General features: G+C 34.2%; 1 protein-coding gene across 2 annotated transcripts in view; it reads right to left on the reverse strand.

The window, feature by feature from the left end:
• LOC136031366 (peroxidase-like) overlaps window positions 1–25115 on the reverse strand; it is a 110337-nt gene that overhangs the window by 38148 nt on the left and 47074 nt on the right. For both annotated transcript variants that reach the window (XM_065710869.1, XM_065710870.1), the window contains exons 8-9: window positions 5285–5482; window positions 1765–1912 (exon numbers count right to left, since the gene is read on the reverse strand). In XM_065710869.1, the coding sequence (XP_065566941.1) occupies window positions 1765–1912; window positions 5285–5482 (346 nt within the window). The remainder of the gene's footprint in view (window positions 1–1764; window positions 1913–5284; window positions 5483–25115) is intronic.

The following is a 25115-nucleotide window of genomic DNA, read 5'->3' on the forward strand; positions in this document are numbered from 1 at the left end:
CTTTATTGAGGGAATAGCGGAGAGGTGTAGCATAAATGGGAGACAGTAACAACGGCAATCAAAGGGGTAAAATTAACCTTGAATGGGCTGCCCACTTAATTGGACAATCTGTCTTGGCTTTTTTCTACAATTGGCCATGACTTTGACTTTTCCAGAGCAATGGTCCTGAATTACTGTCATAAGAGCATTTAACAAAAATGGTATGGGATCTTAATCGTACTTTGTAGGAAGTATAATCAAGTGATCAAAATTGGCCTTTCGACTGTCCAGACAAAATCAACCCTGCAGGAGGGGTGGGGTGGGGTGCATATCGTGTCTCTAGGATAGCCACGGGATTCAAATAAAGTCGAATCCCAAGCAAGGTGTGTGAGAAGAAAGATCTAGTGTCACAGTTACGAATTTGGTGGATACAGACACAATGTAACCTTTGTGCTGAAGGAAGACCGGAAGACCAGGGTATTCAACCAGGGTGTGTGAAAGAATAGGCTGTTTGATCTTAAACAAACTTGATGAAAAATAGTAGCTCATGTCCTAGTTTAGCTTTTCAGTGGTCCAGGGATCAATTTAATCTTTTTCCATAGGAGGGGATGGGGTATCCGAGCTATAGTCCTCAAAATATTTACCAAAAAGTCGAGCTGAATTTCCATCAAGTTCCGCCAGAAATAGCAATTAAAGTCCTAGTTGTCCCTTTTCATGGTCCATGATGTATTCTATCTTTACGGAGGAGAAGGAAAAAGAGTTATTATAAGCACTTTTACCAGAAAGGAGCCTTCAGATGTTGACCAAACTTGGTTGGAAATAAAAACTAAGGCTATAGGGATTTTCCCATACGGTCTATAAGAGATCCAAGTACTAATGATGGTTGGGAAAATGTTTTTTGTTTTTTTGTTGTTTTTTTTTTAATCACCCTAACTACTAGGCCGGTGGATGAAAATACTTCCACAAAATCTGGTTAACAGCCACAGTTTAAAGTTGCAATGGACAGTAACGCATGTTTAGTTTAGAATGGCCAGATGGGGTGCATCTACGCCATTTTGGCACCTTTTTGAGGTGTTTGTGCATTAATTTTTCAAATTGGCACATTTTTGGGAGAAAAGTCGTTCATTTGGCGCTTTTTAACTAGAAAAATGGAGCTTTCGGTGCATATTCACTTTTATGGTGGCAGAACTTTTAACCAAATATCTGGTAACCCTGGTTTAGTTTTAAAATGATCTTAGAACTGATAATTAATCTTACGAAGATGTGATCGAAAGCAAACGGTTCAGTTTCGTTTCTTAACTTTTGGAGCCTTTACAATATATGTAGCTTATGCTGAATTTGGTTTCTACTTTAATGCCGAAAATCTTTATTAGTAGTCAGATAATACATCTTGCATTGCTTTGCCAGGAAACAATATTTTCAGGAACGTCATTTTTTTTTTTTTTTTTTTTTTTTTTTTTTTTTTTTTTTTTTTTTTTTTTACAAAGAAAGAAACTTATCTGTTTAAGGACATTAGGTTAATATTTCTATACAATGGAAGCACGGACAAACAGGGGAACTACTTATAAAAATCTTGGGATTTAAAAGCTTTTTATATTTTAACTGGCGTAATATTTCACACAGAAGAACCAATCAATAAAAATTTAAATTTTAGTTTTTTACTTCCTCAAAGTTTGATTGGCTTAAGAAAACACATCACAGCTGAAAATTTAATCAAATTGGGATGCAGTTTTTGCTACTGAATTACATAGAAGTAAGATCAGTCAAAAGCTAGAAGAAACATACTCAACATGGCCTTGAACCAAGGTGTGACCAAATCTGAATGCTGCGCTAGCAAATTCGTTCATCATAGTTGGGTTAACATCTTCTGAATAATCTTTACTGAAACCATACTGGAGAGGTAACAACCCATATGCTTCCATTGCCTGACGACCTGTAATACATGAATGTTATTACCTCATTTTACGGAGAGGGTCCAAGACCTTACACCTCTTTAAAAACTGACTCTTTCCCTGCAAGGACCAAACCACGAAACAAAATTGGTACTATTATGAGCAGAAGAAAATAATTTGTAAGATGACTGCAACCATTTTTCGATGTATTTTCCTTTTTTCGAACAGTCCCATAGAATATTTTCAGCTGCCTTTTTAACAAGTTAGAAACAAAATTAATAAGCTGCTATAATTAACCTGCTATTTCCGCCAATGAATAAGTGCTATTTGAAGGGTTTTTGACAATCGACGGTCTCTAGAGAATTGAGAGACAGAAGGCTACCCTAACTTTGATTTTGAACCTCGATGTTTTCAAGTTCACTTAATCACGGCCTTAAATCGTTTCGTTGGCTTGGCATAACAGTTTGCGATTCTATGAATGCTCTCCGGCTTCGTGCTGTGAAAGATATTAGTGATAAACTGAGGCTCGGTTACTCTAAGATTGTGGCAAATCGTGGACACTGTAGGAGAAGAGCGCTTCGGGTTTACTCAAATTTTTGTGATCACTCTGGACTCTTCTGTACTGGTATTCGACCACTTCTGTTGACCGATGATCCAAAACGTATTCGTATAAATTATTACCGGTGCTGAAAATTTCTTTTATTTCTGCCTCGTTCTTACCGGAATACAAAACTGGTTAAAAAGTGTTGTGCGAAAAATATTATTGGTGTTTTTGAAAAATTATGTGCCAAACTAGCTATCGAAGTGCCTTATAGTCTAGGGTGTTTTTATCGCCTTATCCGTCTTTTTTCTGCATGTGATTAACTTTGTTTCTTGTCTTTCTTTCGCTGTTTTTCTTTTGCTGTTTTTCTTTTGTATTTACTCCACTTAACCTCTGTTTTGTAAAGTGGGTGATAAACAAATTACTATTATGATTATAGGAAAATATAGGGAATGTAGGCAATGGCAAGGAAATATATGTACAAAAATATAACCTCAAAATAATAAACACAAAGTTTTATTCATTCGGATTTATTCGTGACATATGTGATAAATAATTTATCATAACAATCCAAAATAATAACCTGTTGTAGAACAGTGGATTGATGCTCTGCTTGGTAATGCGGAGCAGCCGGGTTCGATCCCCGCTGCAGGAAGGTTGGGCGACAAGCTTGCTACTTGTCCCTGTAAAACACACTCAGCAACTGAAACGTCGACTCAACGCCCTATGCTCCAGCAATGGCTCAGGAAGATCTTCATCCTATTTTTTTATCAAAAAAAATATACTTGTAAGGCCAATTTGATCATTTTCCGAAATGACCGCAGTGATTTTGGCTATATGGACAAAATAGGTAGCTTCTCACATAGGTGTTTTATATATAAGGTTAATTAAATAGAACAGATTACACGGACCATTCTAATAAATGAAAGGACAGAACTTTTATCACTATGGAAATGGATATTAATTGCTTCGATGGCGGCAGCTGTTCATTGATTAAGGGTTTGTCCTACTTCAAAGGGGAGAAAATTCGGAACAAAAAGTATTCATTAGATCATAATAATCTTACTGCCGAGCAATTATTATGAGTTAGCGATTGCTTCTAATTTCCATTAGGATAAAAGTATATAGAATCTAAAGCTTGAAAATGCACTGAAGCGAGAAATGACAGTTTGTATTGATGAAGGCTTCAGTAATCTTTATAGACAGCAATCAAGAACTTTCTGAAGCAAAGTTCCACCTCATATTTGTGACGCTATTTTTCACAAGGGGAGAGTTTGAAAAAAAAACATTAAATAATAATAATCTAACTATCGAAACAAGTATTAGGAGTAAACAAGTATTAGTTATACATTTCATTAAGAAAAATGTGCATAGAGTCTGAAACTCGTGAATGCACTGAAACGAGAAATGACAATTGAAGTGGATGAAGACGTACATTAAATCAATTTTAATAGCAGAAGGACACAGAAACGGAGAGGCTTGTGAAAGAAGGTTTTACCGTATTTTTGTGGCGTTTTTCTTTTCAATATCCTATATTTCTGATGAAATAAGGTTAAATACACCATTGGATCTTTCGGACTCATATGCTTAAACGATATTTCTGAAGCTTGAGTTATAATTTAATTTTTCAAAAAGAAAAGGGATATTTTATTTCCTTAGCCTTGATGATGCCTCCAACTGGATATATTTAAATCATAATTAATCTACTTACATTTTATGTTATATTTTATTTTATTTAATCATAGATTTATCATATATTTTAATCATATAATTTATCATATTCGATCATATTTCAATCATATTGTAATCTTATTTAGTCATATTTATACACGCATTTTAATCATGTAATGAACCATGTTTAATATTATTCAATCATATTTTAATCATTTATAGTTTACATGATTACTGTACTGTCTTTTAATTGGTGACTCAGACTGTATAGTCTCAGTCACCAATCAAAAGACTTGAAGTTTACCACGTAGTTGAGTTTGTCCTATTCAAAAGTGCTTTTTTAATAACTTTTTCTCCTCAGTCACCAATTATAAGACTTGGAATTTACCAAGTAGCTCAGTCTGTTCTATCCGAAAGCGCGGCATAATTCCTCCTATCCTTTGATAAATCTTGATTTCGCAAAAAAGTTAAGTTAAACACAGTATCTCTTTTGGATTTCAACACCCTTACTTATAAATTATTCCGTTCTTAATCTGAAAATTCCAATAAAATCGATAAATTTTATTTATCCATAAAAGGGGAGGAGGGAGAGAAGGGAGGTATTTTATCCTTAAGATTTGCTTGTGATAACAGAAATGCTTTTCATTTTGATTTAGGCTTTTCCTTTAGAGAAGGTTGTATTAAAAAATTTAGGAAATCCCAAACAATATACCTTCCCCACCCCTATTATTACTGACAAACTTTAATTGAAAAGTTGCAATGAATATGTAATGAATCTATTAACGCAGAACTCAGAACGATAAGCACAAATTGATTTTTTTTCTCTTTTTTTTATATGGGCCAGCACACATCAATGGGAATTCAGTTGGACAAGAGTAAAAAAACAAAACAAGGTAAATACTTATTTGTTTGTAGCACATTTAGAAAATGTTTGGCTACCCTCATTATTCACTCGCAGCCTTAAACCTTTAGGTTACCATTTATGGTTGTTTTAGCTAAATGACACTTGGTTTTTTTTCTATTCAAAATAATATTTGTTACGGCTTTTTGCCGTGTTTTTTCTTTTGTGAGAAGCATAAGTCCTCGAATATTTTTTAATTGTTTCATTAATTATATTGACCAGTAGTTCCTTTCTATAATTGACTGGCTGTGGAATATAAAACATAAAAAGGGTATATGAAAGTAAAGAGTAATTACTTACCAAGAATAGGTTCTAACCATTCGTTATAAGTAATATGTTGCAGTTCAGCAATAACAATCCTTCTAGTTTCTTGATAAATTCTTTCATCGTCCCAGTGAGGATTCAAATGTCCCAATTCTGTAGCGACACGGTTATGTTCACGCAAAAATATGGTATGAGTCACTGCAAGATCAGGTTGTTCGTTCGACCTTGAATCGCCTACAAGAAAAATACACAGTTCCTAAATTTAAAAATAAATGTCTCATTTTTAATCAAGTTGTCTGATTAAAGCTGCATTGAAATTAAAACGTAGTTCGATTTTTGCCTCGAATACTCGACTGCTGGCATTAACAATTAAGAACCCCAAGTTTCGTCAGCTCGCCACATGATCTCTAATGTGGTTCGGCTATTTAATCTGCATATCATCAGAAACACATGTCAGCACTCTATTTAATTTTAACTCCTTTGCGCATGGATAGTGGTGCCCCTACAAGAGGCCCTGGTTGATATAGAGAGACAGCCTTACCCAGTTCCTCGCCACATTGATAGTGATCTTCAAAAAGTAGGCCCACCCGCATGACATAGTGGATTCCTGTGCAACTCCTCTGCGCATGGCTAGAAGTGCCTTATGGAAGTCCTTTAAATTTAGTTAAAACGGACTGTAAGTAATAAATAATCTCTATTTTTTATTTCCTAGAATCATTTCAGGTCAAAACCTAGGTTACAGTAGGACTTGGTTAGCTAAGAAAATTCTTGACAGGCTAAATAGGATAGTTGACTATAATCAAGTAACCTGACAGTGGCAGAATTCTGATTTTTTGCCCTTCCCTACATTTTGAGGGGGTCGGAAGAACATGCATGCAAAGGGTTATAGGAGGCTTTAAAAAAACACTAAATGATAGATGGTGGTTTGGGAACTTACTTTTCGACACTAGCATGAGTTTCCACTCTTGCAAGTTTCACATACTATTTGACTGAAACGGCCAATGTACTCCGTAGAAAAAAGGACAATACTTTCAGCAAGATATGAATATACCAAAATTGCTTATTTTTATAAAAATTATTCGTAAATCACAATTTCATATTGACGATTATACATATGCTAGTCACTTGCTCGTGATAAATGTTCAATAACCCGTTCTAAAACCTAAATAAAACTGTTTTCAAGTGATTGCAAACCTTCAGGAGAAAAAATCGCTGAAATATTTAACAGGGAATTTTTAGGAAATAAAAATTGACTAAACTAGAATATAGAGATAAAAGTACGGAGACATCTACATTAGGTCAGGGTTGTATTGCATTGATATTAAGTGAAAAATGTAGACAACTTGACTATAAAAATAAACGACTAAAATGAACAGTTCTTAACAAGGTAAGTAATTGTAATATATACACTAAGAACAAACATTGCTTTTGACCAGGGTTTTTTTGTAGAGCGTTTCATAGAAATAATCAATTGATTACAATGGCGTCAATTTACAAAAATGTAGGGGGAACAAAATGTATTTTTCAAATATAGGTCAAGCAATTTTTTCCTTTTTTTCAGTAAAAGTACTCAAAAGGTATTTTGCAATGAAATTACAAAATGGGTATTTTTTAATCTATGAGGACGGGCAAAACAATTTGGAGGTTCAAATCGCTCTACATGCACTTCTCCTCCCCTCTTTCCCCCAGTTAATGTTACTAATTGATTAGATTAAATGTTTCTTATTTGAAAAGCTATACTTCAAGATATTGCCTAAAATTGGCTATAAATTGGCTCGGAAACAAAATTAACCACCTGGAGTAGTAGTACAGATCCCTAAAAGAATCTTTATCAATAGTTAGAATTTCTCGAGATACAAGTTGAGGCCTTAGCCTTAGAATTAGTGCAACAGAAACCATAATCGGGCAAGGTATAATTTTTAATTTTCAACCAAAAATCCACATATGTGATAAAGAATTAATGAAAAAGAATAAAAAAAGAAATAGGCAGCAGCACACAAAAAGCTAAGCTTGCAAGGGTAAGCATTACAACTAGAGAAAAAAATTAAGTACAGAATAGGATAGGAAAAAATGAATAAAATTCTTAAGAATTGGGGACTCAAATCATGTAAGAGAAAAACGTATATGCACCCAAATGCATACTTAACGTTATATTTCATGGTCTGGAGCAAGACTAAAATTTTATTAACTATTTTGACGACAAGTAAAACTAAATAAACAAAACACAATAGGAAAAGAAATATATCTTGCATTCCAATTCAACATATTTCAAAGGTGTATTTATTATAACATGAATTATCTATGAAAATGGAAATTCCCTTTGTCGTTTTAAAAATCACTATACGTTGGACCGTTGGACCTGCAATCGGGTAGTTATATGGGTAGACAAACCCCGAATCCCTGAACTTCTCCCCAAAAGTTTGGTCAAATGCTAAGCCACGCCCTCTTCGAAAACTTTGTTCTCACCAGAGGCAGTCCACCATACGTTGCGCCAAACCTTTCAAAGGTATTCATAGAACACGCTTGGCCTTTGTTATGGTTTCGTCAACTCACATTTATTGTATTAAGTCCTTTTTTTCTTATTAAATTTTGAATGAACTAAAACTGATTTTTTTTCAAATGCTTAGATACTGTTTAATCGCGGTTGATCCGATGGCTTTTGAAACTTAGCGCTTAGATTTAACATGATATATAAAAAAATAAAATACCAAAAATATTTAAATACATAAAATGGATCATACATATAGTCGTGAATCTTTCTTGTGCATACGTTATTATAGATAAAAAAAAGTGAATCGTAAAAATCCTTAAAATTTTCTGTCTTTTGCCAAATTAGCATTAAACTTCCATCCAATAAGACTGGGAATGCACACCTTTAAAGGACTACAACGATAGAGGGCCTTAGTGACCGATGAGGAAACCATTTAACCACAATATATCGAATATTAACTATTATATCAATCATTCTTTATTAAATCATTACTTTTTAATTTTTTTATTGAATTAAAGTTAGATCTGTTAAATTTAATTGTTTATTATATATTTACTGCTATTATTGGTATATGGTGTAATGCAATAAGATCGAAATTCTTCTTTCCCTGCAAAATGATTAAGAATATTAGAGACATCTGTTTATTAAGTGTTAGAGTTAGCGCTAAAACTCAAAAATAAACGCTGAGGTCAATTTAAAATAAAATGAATAAAAAAAAGTCTTTCCGAGGGAAGTAAAGAGTGAAGCTGAACTTTAAAACGGACAGAAATTATTACTTCACAGTCTATCTAATATATATATCAATAAAAACAGTACAAATAAACCACCTAATAATGTTCCCCTATGTTCCGAGGATTATAGAAAACTAGCGCTTTACTGAAAACATAAAAATCAAGTATAAAAAACAGGAATACTGATTTGTGAGTCAAAGTCAATATGTAGTCTGACAACAATAAACTAATCTATAAAGGTTTTCATAGTCTTACACCAGTTGTAACATCAGTAACTTTCAGTGTACAATTAAAATTATCTTAAAAAGACAAGCGTAAAATTAAATATTTTTTAATAGCCGCAAAGTAATTGAACCGCATACAGAAATATTGGATTGATTTGTCAGGTAGCATTTTGGTCTCCCCAGCTATTCTATCAATAGTGAGTAATATACAATCTAAAATTGTTAGAAATATACTACAGTATTACTTGATATGAAGATAAAATAAGACTTTGAATATGAACTCTAGAAGTCCAATTATTTCACTGTATACAACAGTGAATTTCAAGCTATGATACAAATTCTAAAGCTAGTCTATAGTACTATCAAGTACTACCAGTATTTTCAAGATGGCTTCACTTGGAATTTGTCTACAAACTAATCATGATATGTCCTTTTCTGAACCAAAACAAGAGCCAGTCATTGAACTGAGCCATTGTGCAGAAGTGATACCAAAACAAACAAAAACAAAAAATAAAGCAACAATCTTAAAATGGATTGTTGCTTTATCTTAAAAGGGATTGATCCAAAAAGAGATTGATAATATTTTTATTCTGTAAAAAGTATCCTTTAACGCGTATATTATTTTGTGTTTTCAGTAAAGCACTAGTTTTCTATAACCCTAGAAACATAGGGAAACATAAGTGATTGGTTTATTTTTACTAGTTTTATTGATATATATTAGATAGGCTGGGATGTTATAATTTTTGTCCGTCTTAAGCTTTAACTTCGCTCTTTACTTCCGTCAAAAAAAGCTTTTTTTTAAATTAATCTTTCTTCGTTTTTGATTAAAATTTAATTTAGATACAACACTACCATGATCTTTTTTATTTATACGGAGTAATGTATACTCGTTTTATGTTTTAATGTCACTCCTCAGTTTTAGCTGAAAACTACCTCTAGAAAATATTACAGACAACCTTTACAGTTACGGAAAACTTTCAGTCTATAGCATAAAGTTCATTATTCATACTTCACAAAACAATACATTTTTTTTCAGGAACGTTTGTTTTTCGATGAATAAGAAGCCGTTTTTACTCGGCTGACTTGGCCTGAAAAAGCCATAATGAAGACAGGGCCTTACAAATCGCCTAATGACTAGCAAAAACTAGAAGGCTAGTGTAAAAAAAAGAGCTGTTTAAGGGCTAGTTTATACCTAGTACCTAGTTAAATTTGAGTTGATAGCACATTCCCACAAAGTGCACTTTCGGTTGTTTCTTACGTTTTCCGGAAGAAAAGAGTGACCTTTTATAATGAAATTACCAAAAAAGGTGTTTTTGAAAAACCTAGGCAGGAGAAAAAACTTTGGGGACAAGGATGTACCTTCCCCTTAATTACCGCCGTTAGAACTAGCACACAGGCGTCATCGCAAAGCGAAGTTTGAAGGTTCAATTCAAAACGTTTGATCGATCAAGCTTCATTTTTGGTAGATTTCTAGTTAAAAAGTTGTTAGTTTTAGCTAATTTGTTTTCACAATAATCTTTTACTTATAAGATGAGTAGGCAATTTATGAGACTTACTAAGAGGGTCTAGGGGGGAGTATACGTGAAGAGCTCTTATAAACCTCCAGTTAAGGGCTTTAGAACATAATTATTGCAATGGTACCGTTTTAGGCTTCCAAACTCTTCCACTTCAGAAGTGGCACCAAAAATGTCGTTTTTAGTGCTATATGGCACTTATGGATGGTAAGATTGATAAAAAGCACGCAGATATAAACAACAGGTTTAAAATAAACCTTCCCAGGATATGATTTAAAAAATGAGTGCATGACATTTGCAAAAATAGTGGATTATCTGAAAAGTTGGAATTGAACCCATGATAATCTAATTTGAAGCCCAGCGCTGTACTAACAAAGCCACGCCTTTAATAATATAATTTAATATATTGGTGTTTGCAGGACTTTAATTGCGTAGCTTTTTAAGAGGGACTGGAGAAGGTACATGCGGGAGGGTTTCAGACTTCCAGTTAAGGGTTTTGGACCATAATGGTCCAAACCCCTGGTTTGGTAGAATTGATAAAAATCAAGTTGATATGAACAAAATTTTTCAAATAAGCCATTAAACATCGTTCCAAAAAGTTCTGGTAGCGCACTAGCCCCAGATTTTTCCCTTGAAAAACGGCACCAGAAGTGCCATATAAAACATGCATATGGTAGAATTTATAGGAAGAACAGAAATGAGCAAAAAATTTATATGAGCTATCAAAAATCTACCTAAGACGTTCTGGTAGCCCGCTAGCCCCACCCCTTGAGAAACGGCATAAAAGGTGCATTTTTTGTGCCATATGGCACTTGCAGGTGGTGGAATTTATATAAAACCCCTACATATGAGAAATAGCTTTTGAATCAGCTCTTAAGCACCTCGCTATGATGTTCTAGTAGCCCGCTAGGCCTGGAAAGAAGAAGATGAAAAAAAAGACCGTTTAACGTTTTTTAACTTATACTTGCTATGGTCTCGCTCTTTACTTGCTATGGGGCTCGCTCTTTACTAGATTACAATGCTTCAGCCATAACAAAAAGCTTATTTGAAATCCTCACCAGAAGCTAGTTAGCATTGAAATCTGTGAAATCTAATAGATGGTAGAATTTGTATCAACCTAGTAAACATAAGCAATAGTTTTTAATTGAGCCATTAAACATCTATCTACAATGATGTGGTAGCCTGCTAGTGTTTCAGTAGAATACTGATGAGCAGACGATTTATAAAACTTACTAAGGAGGCTGGGGGGAGTGTACGGGAGGGGTTCTTGTAAACCTATAGTTAAGGGTACAGTACCTGGTTTGTACTTCAGAGCTTTTCCACTTAAGAAGTGGCACCAAAAGTGTTGTTTTCAGTGCTATATCGCACTTAAGAATGGTAGAATCAGTATATAAAAAAAAAGCGTAGATACGAGCAATAACTTTCAAATGAGCCATTAAACATAACTCTTATATATTCTGCTATCCCACTTGTCCCAAGTGGGCTAGTGTCCCAAGTGGGCATTCTTGAACCAAGAATGCAGAGAGCAATATGTTTTATATAAGCTATAAAAATCTGTCTATGATGTTTTGCTAGCCTGCTGGTGCCACCTCTTGAGAAACAGCACCAAAAATGTTATTTTTAGTACCATTTGGAACTTGTAGATGGTGAAATTTACAGGAAGAACGTAGATATGAGCAATATCTTTCTATGAGCGATAAAACATCTGTCTATGATGTTTTGGTAGCCTACGAGTGTCACCCCTTGAGACATATCACAAAAAGTCCCGTTTTAGTGCCATATGACACTTACAGATGGCGAAATTTATAAAAAGCACGTAGATATGAGAAAGAGCTTTTAAATGAGCGATTAAGCATCTCTCTATGATGTTCTCGTAGTCTGCTAGGTCTGAAAAAAAAAATAACGGTAAACAGATCAGTGCTACCGATGCAAGAAAGCGATTTTCCTTGTTGTTCAACGAGGGGGACTTTAATTTCCTTGAAAGAAGTTTTTAACCATGCTGATTTCAATGGCAAACTTTTTATTTTGATCTGATGTCATTTTCGAAGGGCTTCAGGCTTTCTTTCGAAATCACCATACATTTCTTTTCGCAATAAACTTTTACTTTTAAGACGAACCAAAAAAATAGTTACACCATTCCTGAATTAGTGTCAGATGGCAATTTTTTTCACTTGATAGTTTTTTTAAAACGTGTTTTTTAACTTTTGGTTACTATGAGCTGTTGTTTACTATTTACTAGGTTGCAGCTGCCGCTGTAACCATGATTGACACCCTTTTTTTCAGCTGTTTGTTGGATGAAACTGTGCACATTTTTGTGCATCATGCCATTTATTCAGATCTTACACAATTCGCCATTGCTTTTTTCAACACACGAAGTGACAAACCACGAAAATATTGCGGGAGGACAAAATATATTTTCAAGATTGAGGTAGGAAGCGATTTTGTTGATTTTTTTTTCAGTTTTTCAATGATATACCATATAAAAGGCATTTTCAATCAAAATACAGAAAAAAGATATCTTTCAAATAAAGGGAAGGGTCAAAATTACATGAGGTGGGGGGAGGTCACCAGGTCTGACCCTCCCCCTAAAAAAATCTGACTTGTAAAAATGTAATAAAAATGCATAAAACAAATTTTGGATGCGTTTTCTAAAGTTATTGCTCCCCCTCCCCCTAGTCCCCTACACACAAAAAAAAACTAATCCTCGAACAAAAATTCTGGACAGCCCCCTAGGGAAAAATGTCCCCCTTGAGCTGACGCCACTTCATTATCATTAGGTACAACAATAAAGCTTTTAAAGAGAATTTATCATGTCAATTCAAAGTCAATAATTAGTAAATGAAAAAACACAGTAAAAAAAATTTATAAGTTATCTATTCTTTTGAACTATTATTTGAGGTAAAGCTTTTATTTCATTTAGGGTTGCTGATATTCTCAGGCGTGATGCACGCATCGCCTTATCTTACAGACAATGGAAACACACTAAGAATAATAAATCAAGGCGAAAGTTCAAGTTAGCTATCAAAAGTGATAAAGTGCAAGGTAACAAATTATAAAGCAACTATGAAGCTTGTTGCTATAATTATTGCTAGGTCGTGCTTTCAGTGTATTGTAAACTTGACGGAAAATTTAACAAACAATAGAGTAATTTTGGTACTTAATTTTACTACAAATGTTATCATTACTTACTGTCTATGAACTTCGGCAAAATTATATATGACTTAAGATAAAATGTAAAATATTCTTATTAACTCTAGTTTATTTTTTATAATGTCGATTTTCCTACGATTATGAAAAAACATATAAGTATAAACAAGAAATACCCAGCTGATTATGTTTGAGATAAGATTGAATTTTAAAAACAAAGTTTTTCCGAGGGAAGTAAAGAGCGAAGTTACAACTTAAAACGAACAAAAATTATTAGTTCACAGCCTATCTAACATTCATCAATAAAACTAATGTAAATAAATCAACTGGTGATATTTCCCTATGTTTGTAGGATTACAGAAAACTAGCACTTTACTGAAAAAAAAGCAATATAGGAGTTTTGGTATGATTAAAGTAAACCTTTTCAGGACACTTTTAACAGTCTAAAAGTAAAGCATTTTTAGATTGTTGCTTTATTTATTTATTTTCGTTTAATTTGGCATCACATCTGCACAATGAGCTCAGTTCAATGATTGACTGTCGCTTTGGATCTGAAAAGGACGTTTCATGATTATTTTGTAGACAAGTTCGAAGTGAAGGAATCTTATTAGTATTAGGATTACAGATTCGCTTTAGAATTTGTATTACAACTTAAAATTCTCCCTTTTATAGAGAGAAATAATAGGATTTCCAGAGTTCATATTACGGTTGATACATTCTTCATTTCGAGTAATACCAGGTTAGATCAAGATGTTACCTGATATACCCATCGTTATTTTATATCCTGCGTAATAACCTTTTGCTTATTATTTTTATGCTTAAGTTTTTAAAATAATTTAGTTGTATAGTGAAAGTTATTGATATCACAGCTCCAGTGGGATTATGGAAAGCGTTACAGATTAGTTTGTTGTTGTGAGGGTACGTATTTACTTTTGACTCCTAAATCAATATTCTTGTTTTTTATGCTTGGCTTTTGTGTTTTCAGTAAAGCGCTAGTTATCTGTAATCCTAAAAACATAAGGAAATATCATCAGTTGGTTTATTTGCATTAGTTTTATTGATATATGTTAGATAGGCTGTGAAGTAATAATTTTTGTTCGTTTTAAGTTCCAACTTCGCTCTTTACTTCCCTCGAAAAAACTTAATTTTAATTAGTCTTTGCTCGTTTTGAATTAAAGCTAATGTAGAAACAACACTGCCATGATCGTGTAATTTATAAGGAATAATTATATTCCCTTAAATTACCTATTTCTGTTTCCGTCCTACCTAAACGTAGAGTGCACTTGCAGAACCATGGGGAAATAAATTCCCTAACCTAAGCGGAGAGCGATGCAGAATAGCGTTCCATGCGTTAAAGCTTTCAAATGAGTCATTAAACGTCACTAAAACGTTCTAGTAGCCCACTAGTCCCAGCTTTTCTACTTGAGACATGGCACCAAAATTGCCGTTTTTAGTGCCCTTTGGAACTTACTGATGATAGAATTTGTAGGAAGAACGTAGAAATGGGCGTAATTTCTTATGGGGTAGAGCGGCAACTGCCCCAAATTCACTTCATTTGAAAAATTTGGCTCCAACTTTGCCCACCACCAGGATTTTGACGATATTACGCCACTGGACGTAGATATGAGCAATATCTTTTATATGAGCTATTAAAACTGTGTATTGATATTTGTGATACCAATAGATCCAATAACAACACGCTCACACCGATACGAGTGATATAAATACGTCCGATGCCGATACAGTGTGTAGCCCTTTTCCCAGCGACTATGGAGGGTCATATCATCATTAAATCCAAAGATTTTACCTTTGAACTATGCTGAACAAAATAGCTATCTCAAAATTATGATTGGATGACTTTGGGGGGAGCGGGCCCTTAGGGAGGGGGCTAGTTGCCCTCCAATATTTTTGGTCACTTAAAAAGGACACTAGTAAGTTTAGTTTTCCGCTCATATGAGCTATCATACATCTCTCTGTGATGCTCTGGTCACCCCCTAGCCTCGCTAGAAAAAAAAAGAAAAATAAGGAGAAAGATCAGTGCTACCTAAGTATAACAGTCATTTTCCTTGTTGTTCAAGGAGGGGGGTTGTAATTTCCCCTTAGCTCGGTTTTCAACCGTGCTGGTTCCAATGATAGACTGTTCATTTTGATCTAACACCATTTTGAAGGGTTTCATACTTTTTTTCGAAATCACCATAATTTTTTTTCACAATAAACTTTTACTTTTGAGACGAACGGAAATAATAGTTACCATTCCTAAATCAGTGTCAGATGGCATTTTTTTTCTAAGCGCCATCTTTAACTTTTGGTTACTATGGGCTGTGGCTCGCTCCATTTCTTAGGGGGTCTTGGACAACTTTGTTTTCAAATATTGGGAAACCATAGAAAACGTTAGAAATATTGAAAAACCATGATCGAAAAAAAACACCCGGTACTGAAATGCCCTATCCCGATACCTGCGACACCAATACCAATAAGACCATACCGATACGTTTGATATTGATACGTCCAATGCCAATACGTTTGATATTGATGCGTCCAATACCGATACAACGTACAGCCCTTTCCCTAGGGACTATGGAGCGTCATATTATCACCAAAACCATAGATATTGACCTTTGAACTATGTGGAAGAAATTGGCTATCTCAAAATTTTGAATGGATGACTTTGGGGGAGAGGACTTTAAGGGAAGGGGGCTAGTTGCCTGGTCACCCCTAGCCTTGCTAGAGAGAAAAAAGGGAAAAAATGGGAGACATATCAGTGCTACCCATGCATAAAAGTGGTTTTCCTTGTTGTTCAAGGATGGGGACTGTAATTTCCTTCTTTAAGTTTTCGACCATGCTGAATCCAATGGTATAATTTTCAAGGGGTTTAAGGCTTTTTTTGCGAAATCACCATAAATTTCTTTTCGCAATAAACTTTTACTTTCAAGACAAACCGAAAAAATAGTCACCATTCCTGAATTAGTGTCACATGGCAATGTTTTTTCAATAGGTAGTTTTTTTCCAAACGGGTTTTTTAACTTTTGGTTACTATGGGCTGTGGTTCGCTCTTTACTAGGTTGCAGCTACCGCTGCAACCATGATAAACTTTTACTTTTAAGATTAACCGAAACAATAGTTACCATTCCTGATCCAGTGTAATTCGGCAATTTCCATGCATAGGAAATAAGTATAATTTTAGCATCAAAATCTGCCACAAAAAAGAAGAGATTTACTTTTATAAATATTGTAACTCAAAGCCAAATTGCGCTTTCATTGCTAAAGTTTCACACATAAAAGAAAAAAAAATCAACTTTTGCGTTCTTCTTAGCTGTAACCTAGTATAGAACGAAACACGGACCATTGTGGCCACAAATTAAAAACTGCGCTAAAAAAAAACTGCCTAGTGAGAAACAATTGCTATGTATAGGTTTTTAGGACTATTATCTCGAATAGTGTTAATATTATTGTTACTTTGGAAGTGAGAATTTAAAAGAAAAAGGCCTGAAAACCCGCTAAAAATGGCGTCGGGTCGAAGCAAAAGTACACCTTTGGAATCACCATTGTTAAAAATGCACTTAAGAGAATCTATAGCCTCGTAGCTTGAACAACAGGGAAAGTCCCTTCTGTGTATGGGTAGCACTGATATGTGCCTTTTTTCTTCATTTCATACAAAGAACCAGTCAAGTTTTACATTCATTTCACTGGTTCAAAATTTGATACAAAAGAACAAATCAGATTTCGTGCTCTTTTTACTAGATTATAATTTCATATACATTCTAATTACTGGCTTAAAATTTCATACAAAAAAACCAATCTGGTTTCGTTTTTTTTTTTTTTTTTTTTTTTTTTTTTTTTACTGGATCGAAATTTTACACAGTTAAAAAAGGCACTTACAACAACAGGGTAAAAAAGGGTTATTTGGCTTCCCTTTCTGATACCTGCCTAAGGAATGATGCGATTGTCTAAAAAATAATTGACAACTGAGATCACACAAATAAGGCAATGAAATGAAAATACAATTTTTAACATGGAAATACTGGACATTAATCTCCTTTTTTCTACTTGAACCTGCCAAACACGGGAGCCGGCAGGGGGGGGGGACAGGGAGGCCATGGCTTCCCTAGAAAATGGGTGCTATAAAGTAATTATAAGGAAACCAAAGGAAAGAGAGCAGAATAGGGAAAAACCATGGAAAAAATATGTGTTGCCCCATTGTTTGCTGCCTGCCAATAGATTTTGAACATTAATAAGGAAGATAAAAGTTCTAATTTGTGACTGATTGGCCCCTTTCGAGTTTTCCACAAACATTTTCAATATGATTTGATTGGAGCAACAAAAAATTCAAATTCTTCATAGTAATGAATGGTAAGTAAATAACGATCCTTGCCAATAACGAAAGTATAAGAGCCAAACTATTGATAACATTCAATCAAAGAATCAGATTTTTATGGTAATCCTAAATATGTATTTGTTTATTAGTAATTAGTGCAATTATTAGTACACAAGAAAGTTTGTACAATTGTAGAAAAAACAAGGAAAACAACTTGATAAAAAATGTACCGTCAACTTTTGCTTGCATTGCAAGAGTACCCATGAGCTGATACATGAAGCCACTATAATCAGAAATGTTTCCCCTGAACGGAATGCTCGGAATTTCTGTATTTTCTGCCTGAACGGACACGTTTTTTTGTGCTTTATTATCATTTTTTTTAGGAGTGATTGTATCTATCTATCTATTTGAAAAATATTTAATTTAAATAATATTATTTAAAAATATTTAAATTAAATAATAATATAAAAATATTTAATTTTTTAAAGTTATAAAGCATAAAGGTGTCAATTATATTGGGTTTTGGTATTCAAAATTAAATTAAAAATATTGACTTAAAAATTATTATCTGATATTCTTAATCTTAGTTTTAATGTTTTACTTTGAACAAACTACTTTGATAATGCGTTATTCTTTACAAACACTGAGTCCAAAGGCATTAATTATATTTGATGTTTGATAACCGAGTTCAAAACTGTCAATATTGTTTTAAAAAATATCCGTCCAACGCTTCGGCATTGCTCAACAGAACAGAATGCTAGGAGTTTACATCTTAGTTTTTGTAAGTAGGCTATTGTTTTGCGTATTTTTTGTAAATTACTAAAATTTTTCATTTTTATTTACTTTTACTTTTAATTGACATGCTTTTCCATTGCCTTTAGAAAAATGTTAGTGTCTAAGCTTCATGAAATAAGGAAAAAAACAAGTTTTTCCAACTGAAAATAAGCAGCAACATTAAAGCTTATAACGAACAGAAATCATTACGTATATGAGGATAGATTGCCCCCTCCTCAACATTTCGCTCTTCACTCTAGATTTTTCGCTACTTTAAAAAAAACAACAGTTACTTATTGTTCTAATTAAGCGACCCTTGTGTTTCAGGAGTCATTTTTAAAGAACTTGGACAAAAGTTAAACTTTATTGTAAAGAGCGAGGTGTTGAGGGGTTAACCCTCTCATATACATTGAAAAAACTCGTTTTTTTCGATTTCTGATCGTTTTTTAAATAAATCCAGGATACCTGGCTTCACCTTCACGGAAAAATCCCCTTTTCCATAGAAATATCCTCTGGACAATTCAATTCTGGCAAAAGTTTACCCCAGACAATTACCCTTCACATATCCACGTGTAAAATTGAATCGGTAAAGAGAAAGCAAGACATACAAAGAAATTTCATCTAGGAATTCAGGAAAATTCACCCAGTTTAAAATTTCCCCTGATAAGTTTGCCTTCTGGAAAATTCCCTCTCCATGGAAACTTCTCCCAGCAGACAATTAGTCCTACCCCATCCGAAAAATATATGCATACTTCCCAATAAAAATTTAAACAATGGGCAAATTTTATAACTTGAAAATCTTTCTCCAGGGTTTTCAGGGTGTCATTTTGTGTCCAAAGACATAGTTATCGGGTCTTTCAACTATGCTGAAAGAAAGGTACGTCAAAATTTTGATTGGACGGTTTTGGGAAAAAAGTGGTGTGGGAGGGGGTCTAGTTGCCGTCCAATTTTTTTGGTTGCTTAAAAAGGGCACTAGAACTAGAATGAACCCTCTCCCGACGTTCTAGGCCCGCTGAGTCTATACGATCACTTCTGGGGGGGGAAAAACAAATAAACACACAACCCTGATCTTTCTTCTGGCAGAAATTACAAAATTCCACATTTTTGCAGATATGAGCTTGAAACCTCTACATTTTTCATTAAAATTCTACGACTGTTAGGGGGTTTTCCCTCCTTTTATGAAAATCAGACAAATTTTTTCAGGCTTGTAGTTTTGATGGGTAAGACTAAACTTAATGAAACTTATATATTTGGAATCAACATAATAAGTCAATTCTTTTGATCTGTCTATCATCTGATCATCATCTGATCTGGTTTCAAAATTCCGTTGTTCAGAGTTTCGGCTACTAGCGAGCCGGATTACTCCTTATTCATATTTCGTAGCACGAACTGTTTGATTATCAATCAGAATCCAAACAGAGATCATTGAAATACTGATAGTTTTTTTCTGTGCTACCTAAAGTCTTGTATTCATAAAACTTTACAGTTTCATGAAATGCAATCAAATAAATAGAGAAGGTTTTTCAACTAAAGTAAGGAGCAAGTTTAAAAATTTAAATAAATATAAATTACTCTGTATCTAAGGGGGACTGCCCCTTCTCAACAATTTGTTCATTAAACAAAAGTTTTTTAGTGCTTTGAAAAAATCTTATATTTCCAATTGTGTATTTCCTTAACAATTGGGAAAAAGCCAAACTTCACAGTAAAGAGTAAGGAGCTAAGAAGCAGACAGTCCCCTTCATACAAAAAATATTCTGTTCAAATAGGTTTCAAATCTGTTCCTTGCTTTCAGTTGAAAAGCTATTTTTTTAATTTAATTTCTGATTGTTTTCTAAATCATACCCAGGCCTAACCAAGATATAATTTGAGGTACAGGTCCCTTAAATCTCTGGTTAATTGCTTTTAAAATGTATAAATCAATAGTTGTTCGTAGATTAGTACCGTCCAACGTTTAAATTTGCAATTTCAATATTGGATAAAATTTGAATATACTTAAAACATTGGCAATGAATAATAATTTTGGTGAAAAGTCCTTGTTAATATTACTACTAAAGAATTTCGGTTGGATGAAAAGGAGTACTTTTGTTTGTTTGGAAATTCTGTGAGACTTTTGATCTTCTACGTAACTGAAGCCATTCAACATCTACAATAAGATGTTTTTATCGATAAATACATTACATACATTCGCTTGAATACATTGAAGTTCTTGATATAAATAGAAAAAGAAAATTATTACCAATTAAAATTGCTGAAAACTAAGTTACTAGCAGTATTTGCCACCCGAAAGAAATTTCCTGACAGGGCTGATGGTGATCTGCCTTGCCTTTTCCACCTTTGTACTTTTAGATATGGGAAATGTGACATTTTAGCTGTATACATAATCATTTTAATTAATTCATACTACTCCTTCCTCTTTCAACATTTATCTGAAGCCTCAGGAAGAGTAAGTATTTTGTCCATTAAAAATTTTTTTGTAGGAATCTACCCTACATCCACCTAAACAATGAATCACCCCCCTTCATTATAGCTAATACACAATTACAGATTACCAAACGTAGCTTAATTCCATTACAAATAAAGCGAATCAACTTGGTTGAATCCAGTACTGCCACTGTTTGATATTACTTATTTTGCAACTGAGAGGCCTAAAATATAGTTATTGATACTTTTGTATCAATTAGCTTCTCAGAATTTTAAATTGATTGCAAATTCGTCCTCTTCGGGGTAGAGTCGTAGTTTGGTGTCCTAAACCACCTAAATTGTCACCAAACCACCACTACTATTTTGGCATCTGCCCCCCCCCTGGAAAATTTTCTACTGGTGCCCTTGCTACTAAACAACCTGAAACTTCAGTCTAGGGGCTGCAATCTTCTCATGTTGAAACAGCACCCTTGGAAAATTTAACAAAGTTGTGTTTGTAGTGTTGTCTAATAGAACCTACTTTTTGAAATATGATTTTGATAAGGAGAATTATACTGGCAAAATATCTTGGTTTTCCAGAAGCATAATTTTTTAGTACGTTTCCAATAATAGTGGTTCAGGCCTTCCGCTTAACCTAAAATCCCTGGACTACATGGTACATCCTTGAAATTATTCATTCTTAAAAATGAAAATACTGAAATATATTGGAATAAAATAAACAATTGAAATTATAAGTTTTGTTTCTCACAATATTCAGTGATGACACGGACCAGCTAACTGTGAGTTTTCTTCTTTTTTTTATTGTTAAATACTATTCTAGTCAGCCGTTAAAAAAAAAAAAAAAAAAAAAAAAAAAAAAAAAAAAAAAAAAAAAAAAAAAAAAATGACGTTTTACTCCAAGTTCAGTGACTTAGCATATGCTATCCGACTGCATGATATTAAATGATATTAAATGTTAATAAATGACTATTAAATGATTTAGTTACTAAAGCATGATTAAGTGGGACAAATCTGCTACGTAATCTAGAGAACCAAACGCATTTTCTAACAGAATAGGTCTGACCAGGGCTGTCAACTCGGAGGGGAATAGTCCCTTCCCCTAAATATTTAAAATACATTATTTTCATAAGAAAAATCAAATTTTTTTTGCCCCAAACCTTGAATAAATTTCTGGCCATGTGTCTCAAGCGTGTATTAAGTACAAATTGCAGATATTTTTTAAACAATGTGCTAGCTAATTTGGTGGGAGTTTCTATGTTCATTTATAAATAAGGCATATAGATTTAGGCTATTAAAACAAATAAAAGCTATATGTTTCAGCCAGGCATGTACGCAGGAATTTTTTCGGGGGGGCCCAAAACCTTCGAAACAGCAGATATAGAGTATCACCTTTCTTTATTTAGTAACGCAAAAAGCACGTATATCGGAAAATACAGATTAACTTTAATCTGTAGTATTGTAGCGGGGAGGGGGGGGAAGAAAACTGAAGCCTCAGAAGTATGTTTTAGGCTCAGGTTATGTTCATAGCGATTTAGAACCAGTGATTAATCTATAATATCCCACTGAAAGGGAAATTTTTAGGGTTAACAGTACAATATGGGAGCTGTGGGGGATAGTTCTTCTATTGCAGAAACGTAGATTTTATGAAGAATGATAGTTTCCAAAACTGATCCATTAAAAGCTGTACTTTATCCTGAAAATGGGGGATAAACGCCCTAATACCAAGGGTAATTCTATTTTGCTGTGGAAAGCAAACTCTCTTTACAAAAAAAAAATAACAGTACAATTGCTAATTACTTCAAAGAGGGTAAAAAGTTAGACAGAAAATGGGTTAATAGTTGGGCTGTGACTTGACTGGATAATTGCATGCGGTAAAATCCCCCAAAAAAGGCTTCACACGTGTATCTAGATTCTTAATAAATGTCCCAATTTTGCCAGAAATCCCAAGAAACCATGGGGAAATTAAACATTTCGCAAAATTTCGGGGGGGGACTGCCCGAAGGCCCCCCCTGCGTACGTGCCAGGTTTCAGCTTATTTAGAATCGTGTGGTATACACTCAAAGTGACAAACCCAAAACCCATAAGCACAGGGGGCCTAGTACAATTTGAACGGCCTAAGTATGCCTAAGGTTAAAAAACAAAGGCAGAAATAGGCAATTTTTAATAAAATTTCAATATTTTAGATAGTAATCTAGCCAAAATGTCACTGACCTGTACACACACATCCAGACAATGAACAAATTTACATTCTGGTTAGGACCAGATTGTTTCTTTTAAATTTGAAGAATTACCTCTTGATTGTCAAGTCTTGTTGTTGCCTTTAGAAATTATGTCGTATTTTTAATTGAGCAAAAAAATTGACAAGACTTTCTATTTTCAGAACAAGTACCTTAGTTTATCAATGCGGGTATCTGCTAAAAATTGGATACTTACAGGCAAAACTCACTCAGTCTTTTTGCCTGTAGGCTGAGGCCAAAAAGTGCGCTTCTCGCCAAAGTGCGAATCTAGCCATCATATTAAGCGGCTTTCAAACTATGTACATAATTTACTGTACTACTTGGTTAAGACACGTCTCGTTAAATATAATATTTTACACTTAAAAAAACCATTTCACACTGGGCTAACGTGAAAATCCATAAAATCGTCATTATCGTTTTTTTTAAATCGTCACATTCATCATAAGCAAAACTAAATAAAGATTAAAAATTATAACGGAAATTCAAGACTTTATTAAGTGTGAGAGACTTTTTGAAAAAGCTTATTAATCTCCTTTCAAAATTTTTCAATTGTTCGTTCAGAAACTCCAGCTACCATGTTGACTTTTACATAACGTAACGTAAGGTGGCGTCAAATGTGGGGAGGGGGGCTTTGTCCTCTTAAATTTTGAAAAAAATAGCTTCAAGGAAGGATTTTCATTGAAGATCCCTTTTTTGGGTATTTTCAGCAAAAAATGAAAAAAACGACACTTTTGTCGCCCCATCAAATAGCAAAACATACATTTTGAACCCCTTCCCCCACCCTCCCCCTAAATTCCGTGAGTTGACACCACTAAAATAATGTGTAAATTCTACGCAGAGCTTCATTCTACTTGCCACTGCTTACGTTACGGGTAGAATTTGCTCCAGAGGAATACATGACGTAGCTTAACGTAAAGTTATAAGATATGCTAGTGTGGAAGGTTCTACGGTGTGATGTGAAAGCACTAATAGGCCTGCCAAGATGAGCCAAAATCTGAAGCAATCATTCCTGGTAAGTCTTTGATAGGACTACCAATTGATCCGTACAAATTTTTAATTCAAGTTTGAAAATAAAGCTTTGATTGATTACTTGTATCGTCTTGCCTACTACGAAACGATATATATATATTGAAAAAAATCATTACCAATATTCATATTATGCACCACAATTGAGAGACTAATTATTAGCGTGAGTAGCGGAAGTGGTAATGGTTCTTGTGATCCAAATAAAAATAGGAAGGATGAGTAAAAAGCTGCTGAATGTCAAGGTAAAACCACAAATCATCCAATTTTGTAGTTATGTTCAAAACTAGCGTAAGTTGTAAAAGCAGATTCAAAACGTAGACTTCTCTGATGCATATCCATAAAATAGTAAAAACTTAAATGAAGAATCTAATACACACATGAGCATATTTGAATTTGTAGCTTTAAGGTCCATGCAACGAGATATTACTAATATCGAGATTTAGCTAGCGCTAGTTCCAGGAATTGATTGAAACCAAACCGGTTCAGAATAGAAATTAGCTAGCATTTAAAACTGGATCGAGCCAAAACTGAAGCTCAATCGATTTGAGCTTTGTTAAGGCCGAGCCAGCCAGAATTTCCTATGGAGTTTTCTGATTGGCTAATACCCGATTCTTATCCACATAGAGAAAAAGGATAAAATAACTTTTAAGACCACACCTGCTATACCACTACCGCTACTAACAACTCATCGCAGCACCATGGCACCTGAGGCCAAGACAGCTGCCCACACTCTTCCGCCATCCCAGTCTATTCAAAGCACCCTTCCTTACACCTTTCCAGGAAGTTTCTATTTCCCTTAATCTTTCCCTTAAATCTTTCCTGAAGACATCCTCCCACCCCGGCCGAGGGTCGTCTGCTTTTCGTTTATCCCTTACTGAAGGTTGGCCAAAAAGGAAAATCTTTGGTAGTCTGTCATCCTTCATCCGCAGAATGTGCCCTAGCCATCTCAACCTCTCATTTTAGCCCTAGGAAGTGGAATAGAACCAT

Source organism: Artemia franciscana, chromosome 9 (genome assembly GCF_032884065.1).
Source record: "Artemia franciscana chromosome 9, ASM3288406v1, whole genome shotgun sequence".
In the NCBI taxonomy this organism is placed as follows: domain Eukaryota; kingdom Metazoa; phylum Arthropoda; class Branchiopoda; order Anostraca; family Artemiidae; genus Artemia; species Artemia franciscana.